This window comes from Macrobrachium nipponense, chromosome 47 (assembly GCF_015104395.2).
Source record: "Macrobrachium nipponense isolate FS-2020 chromosome 47, ASM1510439v2, whole genome shotgun sequence".
Lineage (NCBI taxonomy): Eukaryota > Metazoa > Arthropoda > Malacostraca > Decapoda > Palaemonidae > Macrobrachium > Macrobrachium nipponense.
This window is the reverse complement of record NC_087222.1, coordinates 30424361-30444694: the sequence shown is the minus strand read 5'-3', so window position 1 is coordinate 30444694 and position 20334 is coordinate 30424361. Positions and strand designations below refer to the sequence as shown.

Genomic DNA, 20334 nt, shown 5'->3' with positions numbered 1-20334 from the left:
ACCTTATCTCACAGGGCTCTGTTCCACGTGGCTTCTGAATTCCTACTCCAGTTGCTACCATTTGTGAAAACTGTGGGATTCCAATGCATTCCCCCATGCTCAGGCATCAGTGGGTTGGGCTGCGAGGCTTCGAAGATTCTACAGGATCGATTTATGCACTCCAATAAGGAACTCTGGCCCAGGAGTCCACAAGAAGCTGAAAGACCTGCATCATCTTTACTGATGCTCAAACAGTGAAGCTCACTAATACCTGAGACCTTTCACCAAAAGCAAAGTCTGAAACTTCAACTATTCCTTGTCGTAGCCCAAAGTATGAAAGTATATAGTTTTACTTTTCGTGGGTGAAATGAAATTGAGCATTTAGAGACCATGGTTCAGACACTAATTGGCTTTATTAAGCTAATCTGCTGTAGCTTAAAGGTGTGATTCACTCCCTAAGCCAGTACAGCTGTGTTAATCTTTATTTTTTTCAGTTTTACTTGATTTAACTCTATCAATCAGTATGGTAGACTACCTATTTATCCATTTTTTTTTATATTGGTATCACTATTTTCATTTGATACTACTACTTAATCAAAACCTGTACGACAAAATTAATTTTTTACAAAACTACTTCCAGCCAGATAAACGACAGTCGCTCCATCCACGTACCGAACATGTTGACTGATATGGAAGCCGACCCGTATGGTGTGATACACTCGTAAGTCCCCGAGTTGTCCTCGTTTGCTTTCGGACTGACAGTTCGTGAACAGTGACATTGTACTCGGTTTGGTATTCCTTGACCTGAAAGAAGTTTGGGTCGAGTTCTTCCCCTCGTAACTGCCACCGGAAGTTGCCAGGCTGGAAGGGGGGAAAGATGGTCAATTACTAAGTAGCACCTTAACTTAACAGGCTGGAAGGAAAGGTCAAGTACCACCAGTAGCACAGCAACATAACAGACGCTTTTGGGGGTGTCTAGCCTTTCTGATAATGTAACAAAGTCCGTTGAGTAACAGAGACCTCATAGCATAGCCTGCACTTGAATGTTTTCCAGATATCCTACAATTAACAACAATTCCACATTGTTCGAAGCCTTAATTAACCTGTACTTGACATTTAACTTCTAAGAGATTTATAGAAAAATGTATCACATCCAAAATGGTAGTATAGGATTGAATAATCACAATACAATAGTTGATAAGTCCACTAAGCTGAGGGCTGTTAAGCTAACATCTTACATTCTTGTTGTCCTGATGGTGATAAGGATGATGGAGTTCTCCATATATTCATAAGTACATGTAATCTCTATTTGCATACGTAGTAATACAGTGTTCATACACACTTAGATGCTAAATGTGTTCAGAAACCTACTTGAAATGATTTCATCCTTGCCTCACATACCTAGAGACCCTGATATCCAAAGGGTTAAAGTTGGATAGTTGGTTATATATATTTGTGAATTTGATTATGTGTGTGTGGGGGGGGGGGTTATGCTTAATTCGTGGCCAAGCCAAAAGGAGCTGGATAAAGCCATGAGGCAAGGAACATCCTCCTAAAAGTATTTGCTGAGGTTAAAAGTTTAACAGTGATCCTTGGAGCCATGACCTCTGAAGGGTTAAAGATGGATAGTAGGTTATAGATAGATGTTGTGTCATGTGTGTGTGTTTGATTCCTGACCAAGCCCAACGGAGCTGGACAGACATTCTAAACCTTCATTTACCTGAGAATGCCTCAGATACTGCATGCTGCAACGAAGTACCAGTGTTTCATCCTCGAAGAAGTCTCCTCCTGTGACACCAAGGAGCCTCGGAGTGCGTCCTTGGGAATAAACATGAATTAGCCTTTCGGTCTTAGATCATGGGATTTTCTCTCTCTCTCTCTCTCTCTCTCTCTCTCTCTCTCTCTCTCTCTCTCTCTCTCTCTGACTATCAGTCTATCATGCACAAAAGAAATGGTATGACAGTTTGTAAAGATCCTTAAATGAACTAAGAATTAACCACACATTCCTAACAAACTGTAAATATACTAAATTTCAAAAGATGTTGGTTCTTTTTCAAATCTAGTACATTCAGGCAAACTGGAATATCTTCTATTATCCTGGACCAACTATGAACCTTGCTCAAAATAAACCTGACGATTTAAACTTCAATAGATGCTGTACATCAAAGACTTCATATACAAGAAAGAACATCTATCTTTTTAAAACGACAGCATCAATGGATTCGTATCCTTTACATCAAGTCTTGGAGAACCTTCATTGCGTCTCAGAAACCCACCCTCGATGTTGATGAGGATGTTCCTGGAAGCGCCTGGAATGTAGCAGACGTAGTGTCCGTTGTCTCTGAAGGTCATCGACTCTATGTACACAGTCGATCCGAATCTGTTCGCGTCCTCGGCCGACGCATAGATCTCCCTTCCAGGAGTGTGAGAGCCAAATGCCAGCTTCGACCCGTCTTTCAACCAGAGGATCTGGAAGGAAACAGATTAAGAAGGTGATGATGGTGACGAAATTGGTCGCAGGGAATGGACGGCTTGGCAACTGAACCGAGGCTGAAACCTGCCAGAACCTGATGCGCTCCATGCTGGAGCATCAGACTTGTGGGCATTTATCCTTAAACAGATGCCATAGTGAGGTTGGAGTGTGAGTCTTATATTCCACTTTTGGGGGTGGGGGTATGGGGGGGGTGGTAAGGGGGTAAACTTGCCTCAAGAATGACTATTTTCAAGAGTCACGTTAGACTAAGCAAATTTGAATGAATTCATTGATGTAAGTTAAATGAATAGGCTCTGTTTGACTGGAAAATGATTCCCAAAAACATATTTGTTCAACATTTGAAAACTTGAAATCGTAAATTTGTAACTTTTTTAAAATAACAGCTAAAACATCACCCATTTCCGCCTCCCCTCGTGGCAATGCCAGATTAATCAAGCAAACAAACCAACCAATAAAACGTGGAAACCCACCTCCGAATCGGTGCCTGAGACGACGCAAGTGATGGCCAAGGGTTGTCCGTATTCCACAATGTCCTTGTCCGGATCTGTTGTCAAGGTTTCGACTCTGGGCACGATAGAAGAAAAAGAAGAATCATGTTTGTTTACCTTTGTAAGTCTACAGGAGTCTATATTATTATTATTATACGATTCAAAAATACTCATACGCAAAATGAAAAGAACCAAGTGAAGAAATAGTAAAGAAAACTCAATAAATAGAACGAATTAACAAACATTTACGAAATAAAATACAAGTATAACTGGATATCACATTACCAGGAGTACGCATTAGGAACATGGTTGTTTTCGAAGACTAGTGTGTCTTCAGGACATAATTGGGGAGACTATTCTCTTTATTAAAAAGGTGCTGATATGTACTGTAATGAATTTCAAGTCCCCACCTATTAGATACCCAAAGAAGGAATATGGAATTTGAATAATACTGTAACAAAATGGACATCATCAATTCAAGATTTTAATTATTATTTTCACTTAATACAAAACTTTTTTTATAAACACTCGTTTAAAAACAAAGCCACATCAGGGCTTCATTCAAAATGATTGTGTCAATCCTACAATCTCTGTATCTTCAGCCTAAAGGGTTTGAACTAAATCCAAATGTTATTTTCACATAAATCTTATGCTCTGAATCATGCACACGTCATAGTACAACCAAATCTGTAGATTTAACAGAGTAAAACGTTTTGGTAACCCTTCCAGAAGCAGATAAATTTTCCAAACTAACCCAGGACTTTCACGGGCATGTCCTTCTGGTCAGGAGGTTCACTGTCAATTCGACAGGAGAAGACGGAGTCTCTCCTGATAGAAGTCACTGTCAGAGTAGCGACGAGCTTCTCCTCCTGGATTTGTCTGTCCCCGACAGCATCCGAGGTCCTTCTCGACATTCTGCGTGTAGAACCGATCTGATGTGTCAATCTCCTCGCCGTTCTTGTACCACGTTACCTGTTGAAGTGAATCAGAAGTGAGGAAAAACCAAGTCTTTAAGTGCTCTTGACTACAAAGACAACATAAATGATGTTTTGAAGGACTATTGAGTCTAAAGACAATATAACTGACATCTTGAAGAGCCCTGGAGACTAAAGACAATGTAAATGATGTCTTGAAGGTGCTCTTGACTACAAAGACAACATAAATGATGTTTTGAAAGACTCTTGACTCTAAAGACAATATAACTGATGTCTTGAAGAGCCCTGGAGTCTAAACACAATGTAAATGATATCTTGAATGACTCGTTACCCTATAGACAACATAAATGATGTTTTGAAGGCCCTGGACTCTAAAGACAATACAAATGATGTCTTGAAGAGCCCTCTACTCTAAGGATCGTCTAAATGAAGTCTTCAAGTGCTTTCGACTATGAAGACAACACAAATGATGTTTTGAAAGGCCCTCTACTCTGAAGATCACCTGAGTGAGTTCATGAAGTGCCCTAGACTCTCATGACAACATAAATGATGTCTAGAAGTAGTTTGGGTTCCAAAGGCTGCATAAATGAAGTCTTGAAATAACTTGGGTCATAGAGGTCAACTAAGAGAAGCCTTGAAGTGGCCTGGGGTAGAAAAAAATGACATGAATGAATTCTCGAATTGTTTTCAACTCTACAAATCAACTACATGAAGTCTTGAAGAACTCTCGACACCAAAGCCAACATAAATGATGTGTTGAAGGGCCCTCTACTCTGAAGATCACTTGAGTGAAATCCGGAAGTGGTCACCTGAATGAAGTCTTAAGTGTCCTGGGCTCTTAGGATCAGATAAATTCAATCTTAAAGTGTCCCAACTTCCGAAAATCACCAAGGATGCTTAATATAGTTCTTAACACTGCGACTTGATCAAATCATCAGGTTGGTCATGTGGACAGTATGGAAAGTATTTCAAGTTGAAGGGTTTTCACTAAATGCTACATAGTGATTTACATAGCTTGTGGGGTGAGTCGACCATAGTGGGTTGTTGTTGGTGGTGAAAAGGGCAAGGAATTGATGACTTTACCCTAAACTACCATCTGAGAATCACCGTACTGTCACAGAGAGTAAACAATTACCATTTTTAGAACCCATTTTTCCAACGCTTATTTTAAATCCAAGCTAATTCGTTTATTTTGAGTTACTTCTAGCCTAGGCAATGAATTCTCCTTATTTTTTTATTATGATCAAACTGACATTTCGTTTTCCATAACATTCACAGAAAGCATAACTCTAAACCAGTTTTCAAGAATTAATTTTGCATGATCTTAATTCAAGTACACGAGGACAGCTGCAAACCAGTTACAACCTGTTGTCTCAGTGATCAGCTATGACCATTTCTCTTAATCTGTGTGTCAGCAGAATGGGCAATCTACTGGCCTATCTAGTCCATTTGTAACTATAGATGTAAGCCGTTGGGATGTTTTACACAAACCTCACTAAGAACTTACCTTGACAGGCCAAGGAGGAGTAATGATGCAGAAGAAAGTGGCAGAGTTGCCAAACTTCACCTCAGACGGTCCTTCTGAATACCTGATGACCTGCTTCTCGGGCGCCGTTCCTGGTTCTGTGGGCATAAATTGGGGCACGTGACACTAAGTACTACAGAGAATTCACTCGCACAAGCTGATGGTGACGAGTTGTGGGTACAGGCACCACCGTAGTTACAAACATTCAGAGATGCTGCAAACAAATAGGATGGCAAAATCTAAACTGTGTATTGACTTTATATCATACTATACTTATACCATACTTTAATTAGAATGCAGTAACCAAATCACAAACAGCTGGCCGGAACATCTAATTTGCAACCAGGTTGGTGTCTGTATAGATATGTAGGTACTGATAAGGGCATAAATGCAAGAGTATAGATCATAACTATAGTATTGCAATATAAAACTAGGTACTGGTAACAATGTAGGTGTAAAATGACATACCCACAAGGGTGTAAGTGTGCGAGGAAATACTGAATGAGTAGTGAATACAACAGAAATTATTGACAAAGAGGTATAAGAGAAGCACAGATCTACAAGTGTGGCGGAGGATAAGTAAGCATGACAGTGATATAAAAGGTGCCAGGTAGGAATATTATTTTGACACTGAAAATGGGTCTGAGTGGTCTCTTCTGGATCTGGTTCCTTACTATGGGGAGCACTGTCTGTGAAAGTATATGCACAAATAGCTCTGCATTCTAAATATTTTAGGTATCTGACAATGGAACTGGCCTTCACATCATGTTCTCAATATAAATTGAAACGTAAAACTTTGTTTTGATGACTCTCTGAGTGTGTTATGTATCCTTTTGAACTTTGAAAATACACCCATCCCAATATCAGAGGGGTCAGTTGACTGAGCTTTGGGGACCACTGCCTTTTCTTGTGTATGTACCAATACTTCCTTTCCTATTTTCAACAATGGTATTGCCAAATTGCCAGTGCATTGTTATGCATGACAGCTACATAGAAGAGTCATTACAACCAATGGGTAATTATTTTCAATCGTTCCCATTCCTTTCAGAACACCATCAAAAGGTCACAGAGAGAAGACTATTACAGTAGAGCGATGAGGTTGCATGTTAAGACGACAGAATCAAAAGATCGAAAAAGGGCCTCGTATATTTCGACTCACCTAAGACCGTGATCAAGACCTGAGGGTCTGGCTTCTGCCCTTGCCTCCAGCACATGAAAAGACCGGATTCATAAGGGCGGACGTCCGAAAACGTGAGTTCCAGGGCCACAGTGTCACCCTCCGGCTGGAAAAAAATGAGTTCAGCTGAGGAACCTGCCTTCAGTCTATTCTCAAAGGCAGGGTTATGATTAAGGGCTAAAACTAATACTTAATATTTGGAAGAGGTTAACTGCAATGCTTAAAAGTGGTTAATGATGGATTAATTGATATCTCAATTTCCTGGAAGTGGTTTCTACTGAAAGATTAATAAAATTCCAGGGCATACCAAAAAAACGATCAGGTCTGTAAAACAAATTTCATAAGAGCAGATCTTTGGTGTGAGGACCGGTTCCTTGAAGACAGTTTATGAGTGGGGGTTTTTCGGAGAAAAGGGATACTGACCAGTAATTTTGGGTTTTGATAGCTCTTTTGAGCAAAAGGACAGTGAATTGCTATTTAGGTGTATTTCTTTAGAGGAAAGGAACAAGGATTAGCTCCTTAGAACTAAACCTGTCCTAGGGCAAGCTGCTTAGGAGTAGGTTCATTGGACTAGGGAGCAAGGACTAATTCCTCAGAGTTAGTCATACAGGGCTAGTTCTTTGGAACAGAGGAACAATGACTATACTCTGTTTTTTTCCATCTGTCCATCCGCCTGTGGTGGTTGCGCATGATAACACTGTGAACCGGGCTTTAAATAGTTACGCTATGTGTAAGTTTTAGGTAAATAAAAGGATATCTGGTTGTACAATTGCAACTGAAAAGTGTTTGTAATAATTTACTGTATGCGAATTACACCGTTAATATACGAAATAGGATATTATTTTAAGCCCGGGACGCAGTGTTACCATGCACAAACACCATAGGCGGATGGACAGATGGAAAAAAACAGAGTATAGTTCCTCACATCCAGTCATTTAGGGATGATCATTTGGAGCATATATATATATATATATATATATATATATATATATATATATATATATATATATATATATATATATATATATATACATATATAGCTATTGATATTTATCATGATGAGACTCATGTTACTATGGTGTTTTTTGAATTAATACTTAGATTACTTAAACAAAACATTTAGACATTTACCTTGGATTCCAATGATATTCTTGGTTCCCCAACGACTAATCGACGTCCTGAGCTGAGTACCTGCGGACGCTGTGTTCCAGCTCGAATATACACCCACCGATACTGGAATAATAATGATAATACTGAAAACCATACGTCTACAGATAAGTGAATAATCATAGGTGCAAGAGATATAACACATTTAACCCCTGTCAAGTATCTCACCTTACCAGCCTCATCTCCTTCAACGCCTACAGTCCAAAGGACCTTGGAAGATTACCAGCACTACCATAAACCAAGGACAGTGGGAGCAGGGTGGGTTTGGGGGGTGGGGGGGGGGGGGGGGGGGAATTTCTAAACTGTGCTTCCAACTTAAGTGGCAAAACCTATGGAGGATTCATTGGCTAAATTCACCAAAGGATAACCAGTTCCTTGTGGCTGCAGTTCCTACCTGACTAAACGATTCTCTTGCTGTTTGCTTATTGGTTTTTCAATCCATAGGCCTCTACAAATAGAAGCGAGAGAGAGAGAGAGAGAGAGAGAGAGAGAGAGAGAGCTCTCAATGCCCAAATCCCATCTGTCATCCCTCTTCCAGTGGCCATCAGGGAGGGTTCCTCCTGAGGAAGCTCATCATTTTCGACAGTGGCTCTTCTAGCCTTTACTTGAAGAAGTGTCAGCCTACAAGGTACCTGGTGCTTTGGGCTACCAGGTGCTACCAGCTAGGCATGCTGCTAGCACCTGGGCTGGACTTAATGACTCACACCATGGTACAGGTCACAATTCTAGACTGTGGATCCAGCCTACTACAAGGTACCAAGCGCTTGTATCCTGAGCTTTGCTCTATAATACAGGTACTGCCAAGCTATAGGCCACCGTTTAGCACTAGGGCTGGACTTAATTACTCACCATGGGGCAAGAAAGCCACCACAGTTGAATAAGTAAGAAGAATCATTAATAGATAGCAATAATTACTTTATCAAACTGTAATAGTTCAGAGATTACAATAAAGATAAGTCGCAGATTGAAAACCAAAAGAATTATTAGTTTAGTTAACTTCTTTTTCATCCTTTATTAAGTTAAGAAAGGAAAAGTTCATTCTGTTTCCTAAACCAGGCCTCGCTAACTCGAAAGTATAGTGAAAGTAGATTATTATTCGTATGTTAGACGTGGCATTACACTTTATATTAGTTTACCTTAAAATAGTTTTCTTTAAGTGTAGTAGTTTGATAATGTACGTACAATTACCGTAGATAGTTTTAACATCACCTGTAACTTTTGTTCTTTTTACCTTGAACAAACCTTAAATCGAATATCAACAATAACTACATCGAAATATTAAATGCAATGATAGTGAATGACGAGGAATAGCGAATGATGACAGGAAATGAGGAAAAACGAAAGAACTAGAAGACCGAAATGGAGCAGACCAACTTGTCAGTTCTCACGACCTCACAACGTCAACACACGACTTGACGGAATGTTGTCAAGCCTACGTGTGATAGAACAAAGCCAGTTACCTGATAGAACGAAGTCTGGAAAGGGAAAGAAGAAAATGAAATAGAATGCAGTGAAAGGTAAGGAACAGAACCCCTTGCTATTTTATCAAGTTAAAAATCAGATCTCGAAGACAGGCACAAGAAAACAAGGCGACGAGGCGTGAAAACGTATGTGCAAACTCCGTAGAGTTAAGTGACTAAAGTTGCGTCTTCCATCAAGAATGGCTTCCTCGAAGTGAGGTTTTAGCACCGGGGAAACAAAGGCGATTTATCAAATAAATGGAACCAGAGACCAGCAGGGATTAGGGGCTTGTCTCTTTACCACTCTTCAATGAAACAGATTCCCGAGTTAACATGGAATAAGGGAGGAAGGACGTATCCATAGCCATTATATCTCCAAGAATATGTATCATTGCATTTATGCATGCGTATAACTGCACGATGGAATAACTTACCGCCTTCAACTTTGATGATTGTGCATAACACGTCAGCGTGAAGCTGCCGCCTTCCACCACCTCCTGTCTTCTGATATCATCGCTATTTCTGTTGCAGTCGCAAACTGAAAATAAACAGAGAGAAAAGATTAATCAGCCATCAATGATCATCCTTGATAACTTCTCATTAAAGTAGCACTATAGCTTGTATATCTGAAACGAAAGCCTGCGGGTGTTTACGTTCAAAGTGAAGACACAGGCCACGCCCACTGCTTGCCTCAGTTGCCAGCTGTTTCCAGTCAAGACAATAAGACCAGTCTACTTATAAATGAGCTACATGTGGACTTTCCATTTAGGATTTGACCGATTCTTTAAAAGTAAGAGACTGATGGCATCACCTTGCCAGTGTAACAAATATCTATTTACAACTGGACAACTGAAATACAGAGAAACATTTTTCAGTTAAAGTCCATACCATTGTTTTCCTTTATAGAACTGTCTTCAAAAGAGGAAACAGACTGAGTAATGGTAAAAATAAAGGTATGTTAAAGATGTCCAACTTTATTAAAAGTAACAGAAAGAAATATTCCTTCAGTCAAACATTCATTAAAAAAGAACACATAAATATCTCATTTTCTTGATATTTGTATTTGTAAGAGGTATCAATAAGGTTATAGGTCAGAATGTCTATATTTGCATCTGGAAGAAAATTCCCACAGACGAAATGACTGAAAGCGAAACCTTATCGAGGAATTGCAATGAAGAAAATTATTACTGCCATTTTCAGCGACATCCAAAAAAATATATATCCAAAAACATTTAGAAAACAAATCATCCGAACACAGACCAATTATCTCCATTTCTCAGTCATTTTTGAGGTATATCATTTTGCAGATGAGATTGTAAATAAACAAACTTCCCTCTAAAGTTAGAGATTTTGATGAACATAAATACAAACTGAGGTTTAAGTCTTTGCCCTCATCAGATGATTCTGGCAGAACTCAGTTGGGCAGGTCACTGACCTCAGATTTGGGCTATTATGAAAGCACACACATTCGTTCCTCCTATGCATTCTCTCTCTCTCACACACACACACAACACACACACACACACACACACACGCAAAAAGAGAGATCAGAGTTCAGTCCCAAAGAGACGAATACTTTGATCTGTTTGATAATAATTCATTGTGCTTCTGTTGACCTTGATAGTAAATCATGTATGGTGGTGAATAGTCAACTGCAGTGGTTTGCAAATGACATGAGATTAGCACGCTCAACTCAAACACATAGCTGGAAAACTGGAAGGTTACCACCCACTTTAAACATAATATATAATTAGTATATTATATATATATAAATATAGTTATAATATATTATATTAATCTAGTATTAAATTTAGTGTATATATAGATATATATATATATACATATTATACAAATATATTACGTATATATATATATATATATATATATATTATATTATATAACATATATATATACATATACATATATATACGAATATATATATATATATATATATATATATATATATTATATTATATATATATATATATATATATATATATATAAGGTATTAGCATGGCTAAATTATACGTAACAGATGAATATAGCACAAAAATTCATATTCACAAATAATGACTGATTAACATAACACATTTTAATATATGCTTGGGTTATCAGTCATTGGTCCCTTCCTTCGAGAGAATATTTGAGCATAATTCTCGAAACTGGTCATATGAAAATCTCATCAGCTAAATCTGTCACCCCTGGGCTTGATATTTTTAAGGCTCATGTTAACCTCCTTAGGATGCAAGACTGCTTGCTGCAAGCATCTGACATGCGAATCTGCAAGTGGCAAGTGGCTCTAAAAATAACAGTCTGTGGGGAATCTTGATTATAAACGGTTGGTGATTTAGTTTACCAAAAAGTGTGTATGGTAAGATCTATGCTGACATGGTAACCAGAATGACGGAAGGTTTATTAATATCATTATTATTATTATTATTATTATTATTTTATTATTATTATTTACTTATTATTATTCTTCAGGAGATGAGCCCTCTTCATATGGAGCAAGCCCACCAACAAAGGGCCCACTGACTTGAAATTCAAGCTCCCAAAGATGATTAAATTGTTCGTCGGAAGAATTAAGAGGAAGTAAAGGGAACACAGAGAGGAGAGATCATATTTCTTCCCAAAAGTACCAGACTATAAATACCATATTTCCTCTATCCTCCCAAATTCCAGTTGCTATCATAGCTAGTCTTAGCTTCAGACCCACATATCCATTATCCGAAGATAAGACCTCTAACACTTCATCCACGATAGGAGCTGACTAGAGAAGGCGTTTACATCCTATTATAAGCCCGCACATCATCAGAGTGTTTTTAATTAAAAATTATTGGTGATCGTGATCTCATCTAATATAAACAAGGCGTGATCCGACCTCCAGTTTCTCTCTCGAGGCGCGCCGTAAAATCTACGGTCAAATGGCGGGGCGTCGTTCCCCCAACGAAAAATTAAAATAAATACGATACATTTTATCAGAAATAATTTTTTCTGTAATGTTTAACATAAGAATTATTTTTTTATTTTTTATATTTTCATTCTAATAAAGAAATCATAAATATCCTATCCTAAAATTCCTGCACCTTTAACTCAACGTGAATCACCTTTTTCAGACCTTTTTAGGCTCTTTCATCGACATTTCCTACCCCCCCACCCCCCAGCAACAACAACATCAACACGAAGTAGTTTGTAGGCTTACCCCCCGCGTAAGCGATAATGACAGTAAATGATGGAGAATCGTAAGACAACTTTATTCTTCTACCATCTAAGTTACAAGTGCATAACCTTCCCATTTCCAGGGGCGAAATCCAAACCCTTTTTATGGTACATTCTCCAAACAAATAATAAAGCTTATTGCCTCAAAGTGTAAACAAACCAATTACGCACTTCTCGCGTTACCAAAACAGCTTCTATGAATGAAAATTTCTCATATACAGATTAATGAGTTCTTCGTGGTGAAACTCACCCTCTGTGCGTCCGCAATGAAAACGCGCTTGTACAAATAGAAGGCGCCCCATGAGAGAACCACACATGACGTATAGAAGACGCCCTGTTCATCCTTCCCACTCTCCTCCTCTCTCTTCCTCTCTCCCTCTCTCTCTCTCTCCCCCCCCCCCCTAACACCCCACATAATGAGTTTATATCTTGCCCCATAAAGCTGCCGTGTGAGATGAGACACTCTCTCTCTCTCTCTCTCTCTCTCTCTCTCTCTCTCTCTCTCTCTCTATGGACATTTCGTAATGAAATTACAGCAAAATGCGTCGGTTTCTGTCTGTTACTTAGCAGGGTTAAGCAAAGATTACGTGTGGGTTTTTGGGCTGTGGGTTTTTGGGTCCAGGGCAAATATTGACCAAAACTGGACCCTAGTCAAAAATATTTGACCAAAAACTGGAACCTCTTAGATTCACAAAATTTGACCAAAAATTGGGGAATCTTAGTATTTGACAAAAACGGGGACCTCTTAGTCAAAAAAAAAAAAAAGTACCAAAAACTTGACACTGGAAAAGCTCGTAGTCAAAAAATCCGACATAAAAAGGACCTCCTGAACGAGATATAAGATGTAACATGAAGGTTACGAGAATGCGGGAAATACAAAGTAGGAATATTCCCCAAATTCCAAAGTCTTATAGAATAGCGAGAGGCGAGGAGAAATCTGTCACCGAGTCTTAGCATATTTTAACAGATATTGAAATGGGAAGAAAGACGACTTCTGAGATGAGGGTATTTCAAGGTTAAGGAACGTTCCTTTACGTTCCTTTAACCTGCTTCAGGATGAACGTGACGAACGGATTACGATGGGAGTGTCTGAGAGCATCAGGCAATATAAAAAAAAACAAAAGAAATACGAACCAATCTCATACAAAGACACAATAAAAAGCCTTGGAACCACAATCGAGGTTATGTCAAAACGATTTGCAATTTGAACGTTCCAGAACGTTAAGGGTTAGGGGGGGGGGGTGTGGGTCGGGGGGGGAGAAGAAGGCTATACTACCTGACTCGTTTATCCTGCGAGTTTTATTTTGCGAGAAACAAACGAATTGATTAAGTTTTTTTTTTTGTTTTTTCATAAATCATGATATTAGTGACTCAAGGTTACTTTACTGGAAAGTGATTAGATTTGTTGAGTACTCTCTTCTCTCTCTCTTCTCTCTCTCTCTCTCTCTCTCTCTCTCTCTATTGAATGAAGAGGAGACCATTAGCTATATTCTCCGATGTATATATATATGAATATATATATATATATAGTATATATATATATATATATATATATACATATATGTATACTTTATAAACACAATAGCAGTCTAATCTCTCTGCTCTCTCTCTCTCTACTCTCATCAATCTCTCTCTCTCCTCTCTCTCTCTCTCTCTCTCTCTCTCTGGCTTCAGTCAGTGGCACTTAACATGAGCAAGTAACTCTGAAATCTAATGGAATTCTCTCTCTCCAATTATGAATAAAAAAAAAATAAAAATGAACATTATCAAATAATAAGGAACACTGAACAAACACGAATAACAGTAGAAGACAAAACCCTAAAGCATTTTATCTATGTTTACAAATTTCTTCTCCTGACGAAAAAAAAATAGAAATAAAAAAAAAAACTTCCCTTTTGGCACCTCGGAATAGAATGAAATCAAGTCTTCCCAAAAGAGGCTCCTACGAAGGACGCTTTCTAAAGGAGAGCGCGCGTGCCCGCCCTCAAAAGGAGCTGCTTTCAAAGGGTGTGAAGTTAAGGACGGCAGGAACGGGGGGAGCCTTTGTAGAGGCTTGGACGTCCAATTACTACTACTACTACTACTACTACTGCCATGTCCCTCATTCGTGATCCTTGATTTCGGCTTGGGCCATTTTTACTTTGCGGTTTATATTTTCGTGGTGATAGATCGCTTTTAACGCTGAATAATGTTTCTAGAGAGTAAGAATATTTAAAAAGAAGAGTGGAAAAACAGATGACGGACTTAAATCACAAAAGAAGCGAAAATTATGATACGAAGAACAATGTAATCTTATGAGGAATGGAAATAAACTAGGCTAAGGTCTTTTTTTAACCAATATTGATTCATGCCTCTGTGACGCACGAAACGACCTTAAATCGGACTTAGTGAAGTCTCAGCAGTGCGCGTTAATTATATGAACTATTCAAGTTACCTGCATAGGTAACGATTCTTTTACCATTCGGGATATATAACAGATTTGTCTACTAAGCAGTTTTTTAAGTTTTTCTGTGTAACGCAATTAGGCTATGTGCAAAGTAACACATACACTTAATACTTTTTATATACATATATATGCAATTTGTGTTTGTGTGTGTGTCGTGTGCATTTTATATTTGGATTAATCCCCCCCCGGCGCTTAACCTGGCGTTAGGACTCACAGGATTTTGCGGTCTGTCCTTAAACGGTCCCGAATAAATCCCTGGCGTTGGACGTAGGAGTTTTAAACTCGCCTCACATGTCTTGACAGATCCTTCCAGTGTAGGATCACCGGGATTTAAAGGCCATTGTTGAATGAATTCAATAAATCCTGCCTACGGACTTTCGGATTTGAATCCCGTGTTGCATTCGTGTTCTAGGTTTAAATCCTCTTCGTTCATTCAATGCCTGCACTGTCTAAACTCAACTGTGGAACAGCTCCTGCCGAGGATGTCGTGCACATGCATTAACTCAGAAGGTCTAAGCAAAAATAACGCTTCCGAAATGCTAGAAAAATTGTACATAGTTACCTAAACTATTTTCTCCTTAACTTCTGATACATCTTTATCTATTTATCTATATATTAATTCATTTTTCCTTTTTGATAAGTGGGGTCTATTTTTTTCTGTATTTCCTTTACTTCCTCTTAGTTCTTCATCTACTGAATAATAATAATAATAATAATAATAATAATAGCAGTGCAGTATCATTTATTCTATAATCATGTATGAACTGACACTGAAATCTAATTATTATTATTATTATTATTATTATTATTATTATTATTATTATTATTATTATTATTATTATTATTATTATTATACAATTTCATGGATAGATATATCCACACTAAAAGGTATATATTATTATTTATTATTATTATTTTATTATTATTATTATTATTATTATTATTATTATACAGGGTATGACGCCCGTATCTGACTGAACATTCAATTAAAAAATATAAAAATGAACCACCTTACACGTATCAAAAAAAAAAAAAAAAAAAAAAAGGCAAGGGGTTTAAAATACCAATTTCATTCCTTCTTGACCAACTAATTCTTTCCACACTATTTGTCACAGTACCAGTTCACAAGATGAGAAATCTACAGAGAACGTAGTATATCAGTGCAAAATCATTTAAAAACACCACATGAGATAAGCTATAGATAGAAGATTCACTCAAACCGTGCATCTGATATCTAGGCCACCAGTCCCTTACGACGCTCCTGATTGGCTGTTGATAAGCCAATCACAGGGCTGTAAACTCTCTCAGTGTCTCTCTCTCTCTCTCGAGAGAGGAGAGAGGTCACATAGGCAGGATTTTAGTAGTATGCTCCACCTCTCCTGAGGGATGTACTTTTCAAAGACGTATCCCCTCAGGAGAGGTGGATAATACTACTGCATCCTGCTATGTGAACTCTCTCGAGAGACTGTGAGAGTTTCCAAAGCCCTGTGATTGGCTTATCACAGCCAATCAGGAGCATGTCGTAAGTGTGAACATTATATTATATAATATATGATATATATAATATACTATATATTATATATATATATATATATATATATATATATATATATATTTATCCAGGTCATCTGAAAAACTTTGTGGATATAGAGACGAAACTGGTCCAGATTTAGACCCTATTTTGTTTTTCGTAATTTGTCTGTGGTAAAGAGTTTTTTATATACATATATATGTGTGTGTGCGTGTGTGTTTGTTTGTGTGTGTGTGTGTGTGTATTACCAACAGAAATATCTACAACGAATCTTCCCAAACCACTGACTAAAAGAAGCTTTTATTTCCCCCATTAGACAAACAAAGACTCCAACGATGAACAACGTCCCGAGACTCGGCAAGTATGTACCAACATACATTCCCCCCCCCCTCCTCCTCATGCCCTTACCCTTCCTCCCCCTCCCCACCCCCCCCCCCCCCTCCATCGTATGTTGGGCATGAATCACCCGAATATGGCATCGGGTGCCAATCGCGAGCCGACCTCTGCCAGAACCGGGAATGGCTGGCGACATAGGCTTTCGCATTTGGTCATTGCCAGCTCCGTCGGACTCCGCGGATTCCTTCTATGCATTGCCAAGGTTACGTGTCTTGCGGTGGCACTCACACACACCCCCTCCCCTCCCATCCCCTTCTCTTTCCCCTCCCCCAGAAATGCCCTCTGCTCTGGCTGGGGTCCATGGGAGTTATGGAGGAATATTCAGTAGTATATTTGGATAATCAGTTCTCCAGTAAGTCAGCATAAATGAAGAATTAGACGAGATGTTTACTTATCTGAGAGTCAGCACAGATTTTGGGTCAACTGAGAGTCAGCACAGATTTTGGGTCAAATGAGAATCATCACAGATCTTAGGTCAACTAAGAGTCAGCACAGATTCTGGGTCAACTAATCGTCAGCATAGATTTTCGGTCATAATGGCTGATTAACGGCCGATTTTCTTTGGCAAAACTAAAATCACAAGCTGTGAGAAAATAGGCAATTTATCGTGAACTGTGAGAGAAGTGACCCATTACCCTTTGACCCCGCTGTTTAAGGGCAAAATGGAGGACTGTCCGCGATTTGAATGGATGTGGTGAAACGTCGACATATACGATGTTTGTTTATGTTATGAGCATAAGGCTAATTGCATCCAGCAACGTTACGAGAGAGAGAGAGAGTAGACTACCACAAGAACCATACAACATCCTACGTTGACCTCGTATCCTAAGATAGGAGAGAGAGAGAGAGAGAGAGAGAGAGAGAGAGAGAGAGTAGACCACCCACAAGAACCGCACACGATCCAATCAGCCATAATATGTAGCCAGTGGCACTTCATCTCTTATCTCTTATCTCATGTCGCAAAAGGCTCCTCATTACCTGACATCAATCGAATACTTCATCTTCAGCCGGAGATTATCGATGAGGGATCCACTCTCTGGACGAGTCGTGACAGCCCTTGACACTTTCTGATATTTGCGAGGCTGTCAAAAGACGTTATTATGGTTCAGTCAAGGCTTATTCGTCTGTGTGCACATTATGTCTGTATCTCAAGTCAAATGGTGCTTTACCGTGTGTGTCGATGAGCTATCATAATGGTAATATAATAACAGAAGATTATTTTGTTCCTTCGTGATTTCCCTGTAGGCTACTAACACCAAGAATTATTATTACTATTATTACGTCTGTAGATGAAACCTATTCACATGGAACAAGCCCACCAAAGGGGCCACTGACTTGAAATTTAACTTTACGAAGAACGTTGGTTTCAACCACCCATCGCTACCCACATAGTCTACGGTAGGACCCATGAAGAATGTCCTCTATTAAGACCTAATAAACCCTCGGCCAGGAGGAATTGATGTAAGAGTTCAATTCAACTCAGGAATAGATTCTTTCTCTCTGTAAGTTACTGTCTTTCATTCATACAAGACCCATTCACAGATCTGTCACTAGTCGTAAGATCATGTTTTCCAAAGGAGACGCCCCGACATCGTTTCTCAGATCAAGTCACGGACTCTTGAGAGCAGAACTCGGCCGATGCACTTTGGTTTGGGGTCTCTGTACTACCCCTTATCTGCTTCATTCCCTGCCCCCACCCCTCCCCTGCCCCCCTCGGATGCTTGTGTCTGACTGTGACATGACTGACAAGCCAACGATGGGTTGGTTTGCCCAGACTGGGTGCATTCAAACTCCGAACATGACAGGGATGTGATGTCTGTCTCACGTACACTGCGCTGACACAATAAGGGTTACAGTAATGCTTCTCTCGACTCGTTGTACTCTCTTATCTTGACCTCTTTTGGCGGTGGTTCAAGTGATGTTTCTTTGCTGTTTGAGTTGTATTCACACTGGCTCTTATTGAGGTAATGTTTTTGGACGTTAATCTGAAATTGTCCTTTGAAAAATAGTGAATTTATTGCAAGCTGTTTAGATATCGGTTCCAATAATGAATCTATTTTTATTTTTTTAAGATTATTCGCGTCTCCAGTCTTAACCATCACTTGAATTAGTAACTGTGTTTTCAAAATCTATCTTACGCATATTTTTTGTTTCCCTCGTTATATCCATTCTCAAGCTCACATTTATATTTTTTTTTACTTTTCTGTCTCCTAATTCTTAAACAAAATAATCCTTTTTGTTATTATTCTGACGCTGATTTCAGCAATGTTTATCTACGACACGAACTCCCCCAAATTATTCAGCTGTTTCGAAAGCTGTTCTGAAAGCAGTCGATTTTTTCCACTGTTTTAAGCTTGATTTTTTCCCTTCATCTAATTCCTCTTTGGTTACTTATTGTCTATATAAACATTCGATGATATAGTTGTTTACTTTTTAAGGCAAAAATATTCACGTCATATCATTTTATGACAAAATATTTTTTTACTTTTAAGAAAGCGAGAAAATCAGTCAGATCAATGACTGGATGCCGAAACAAAAAAACTGAAAATCAATATAATAATATATTTATATATATATATATATATATATATATATATAATATATATATATATATATACTATATATATATTTCAGTATTCAATTCCCATGTTTATGACTTAGTAGGCCAAGTGGTTGGTGAGTATCTAATGATATACCTATTGTTACCATTATCATGATATTACCATACCTTATTATTATTATTATTATTATTATTATTAGAGAAATATATGAGTGATATTAAGCGCCATCTCAAAAATAGCAGATATAGCTCTGATGTAACAAACTGCTATAATTAGTTATATTTTCAACAAGATGTTAAAATATAACATTGTTAAAATTGCCCCTAAATCTTGTTAAGTGGGCAATAAATTATACAATGATAGAAAATGAAATTGATAAATAATTAGAATAATAAAATAACACACATTAAAAGAGAATTTATGATTATTGAAAATTAAGCCAAAAATATTTACCCTTAATAAACAATTAATTCAACGAAAGCATAAAGAATATGCGATTAATAGCAAACAGGGAGTGAGCGATCCGACCTCCAGCTCGCTTCGGGCGTGTGCTGAAATCTGAGGTCATATAGCGCAATTTTCACTGATGTAAATTAAAATAAATACGCTGTATTTTATGAACAATAAATCCCGTATCTTTAATGCGACGTAACACCTTTTTCAATAACAACAAACGCAAAGTAGTTAAGTTGTAGGCTTACTCCCCGAGCGAGCGACAGGGCGAGAGAGCTTCATAACAAACAGATTAGACGTTCGAGGACGACGCTGAAGACACTCGACACCTCGGGGCATAATCTTATCAGTGCCCGAATAATTATGGGGCATGCCCTTGGGCACCGAGTTGGCACTCCATTGACCCTTCACCCGCGCCCACTCACAACACAGATCTCGTGGAATGTAGGAGGAGAGAGAGAGAGAGAGAGAGAGAGAGAGAGAGAGAGAGAGAGGGCAGTCTC

The 20334-nt window shown here is 38.5% G+C and overlaps 2 protein-coding genes and 1 long non-coding RNA gene across 3 annotated transcripts in view; 1 reads left to right on the top strand and 2 right to left on the bottom strand.

Moving 5' to 3' along the window:
• The window catches only part of LOC135204614 (uncharacterized), a 99564-nt gene that overhangs the window by 16007 nt on the left and 63223 nt on the right, over window positions 1-20334 (top strand).
• On the bottom strand, window positions 1700-3045 carry LOC135204495 (uncharacterized). Its single transcript, XR_010312253.1, has 3 exons — window positions 2944-3045; window positions 2256-2448; window positions 1700-1797 (listed from the first exon to the last, which is right to left on the bottom strand). It is a non-coding gene; the product is annotated as an uncharacterized LOC135204495 (long non-coding RNA).
• On the bottom strand, window positions 3724-9782 carry LOC135204386 (uncharacterized; the record flags this gene model as incomplete). The annotated part of the gene is made up of 5 exons (XM_064234606.1): window positions 3724-3933; window positions 5404-5519; window positions 6581-6704; window positions 7730-7831; window positions 9660-9782. Coding segments are annotated over 5 exons (639 nt in total), but the record flags the coding sequence as incomplete, so codon positions are not given.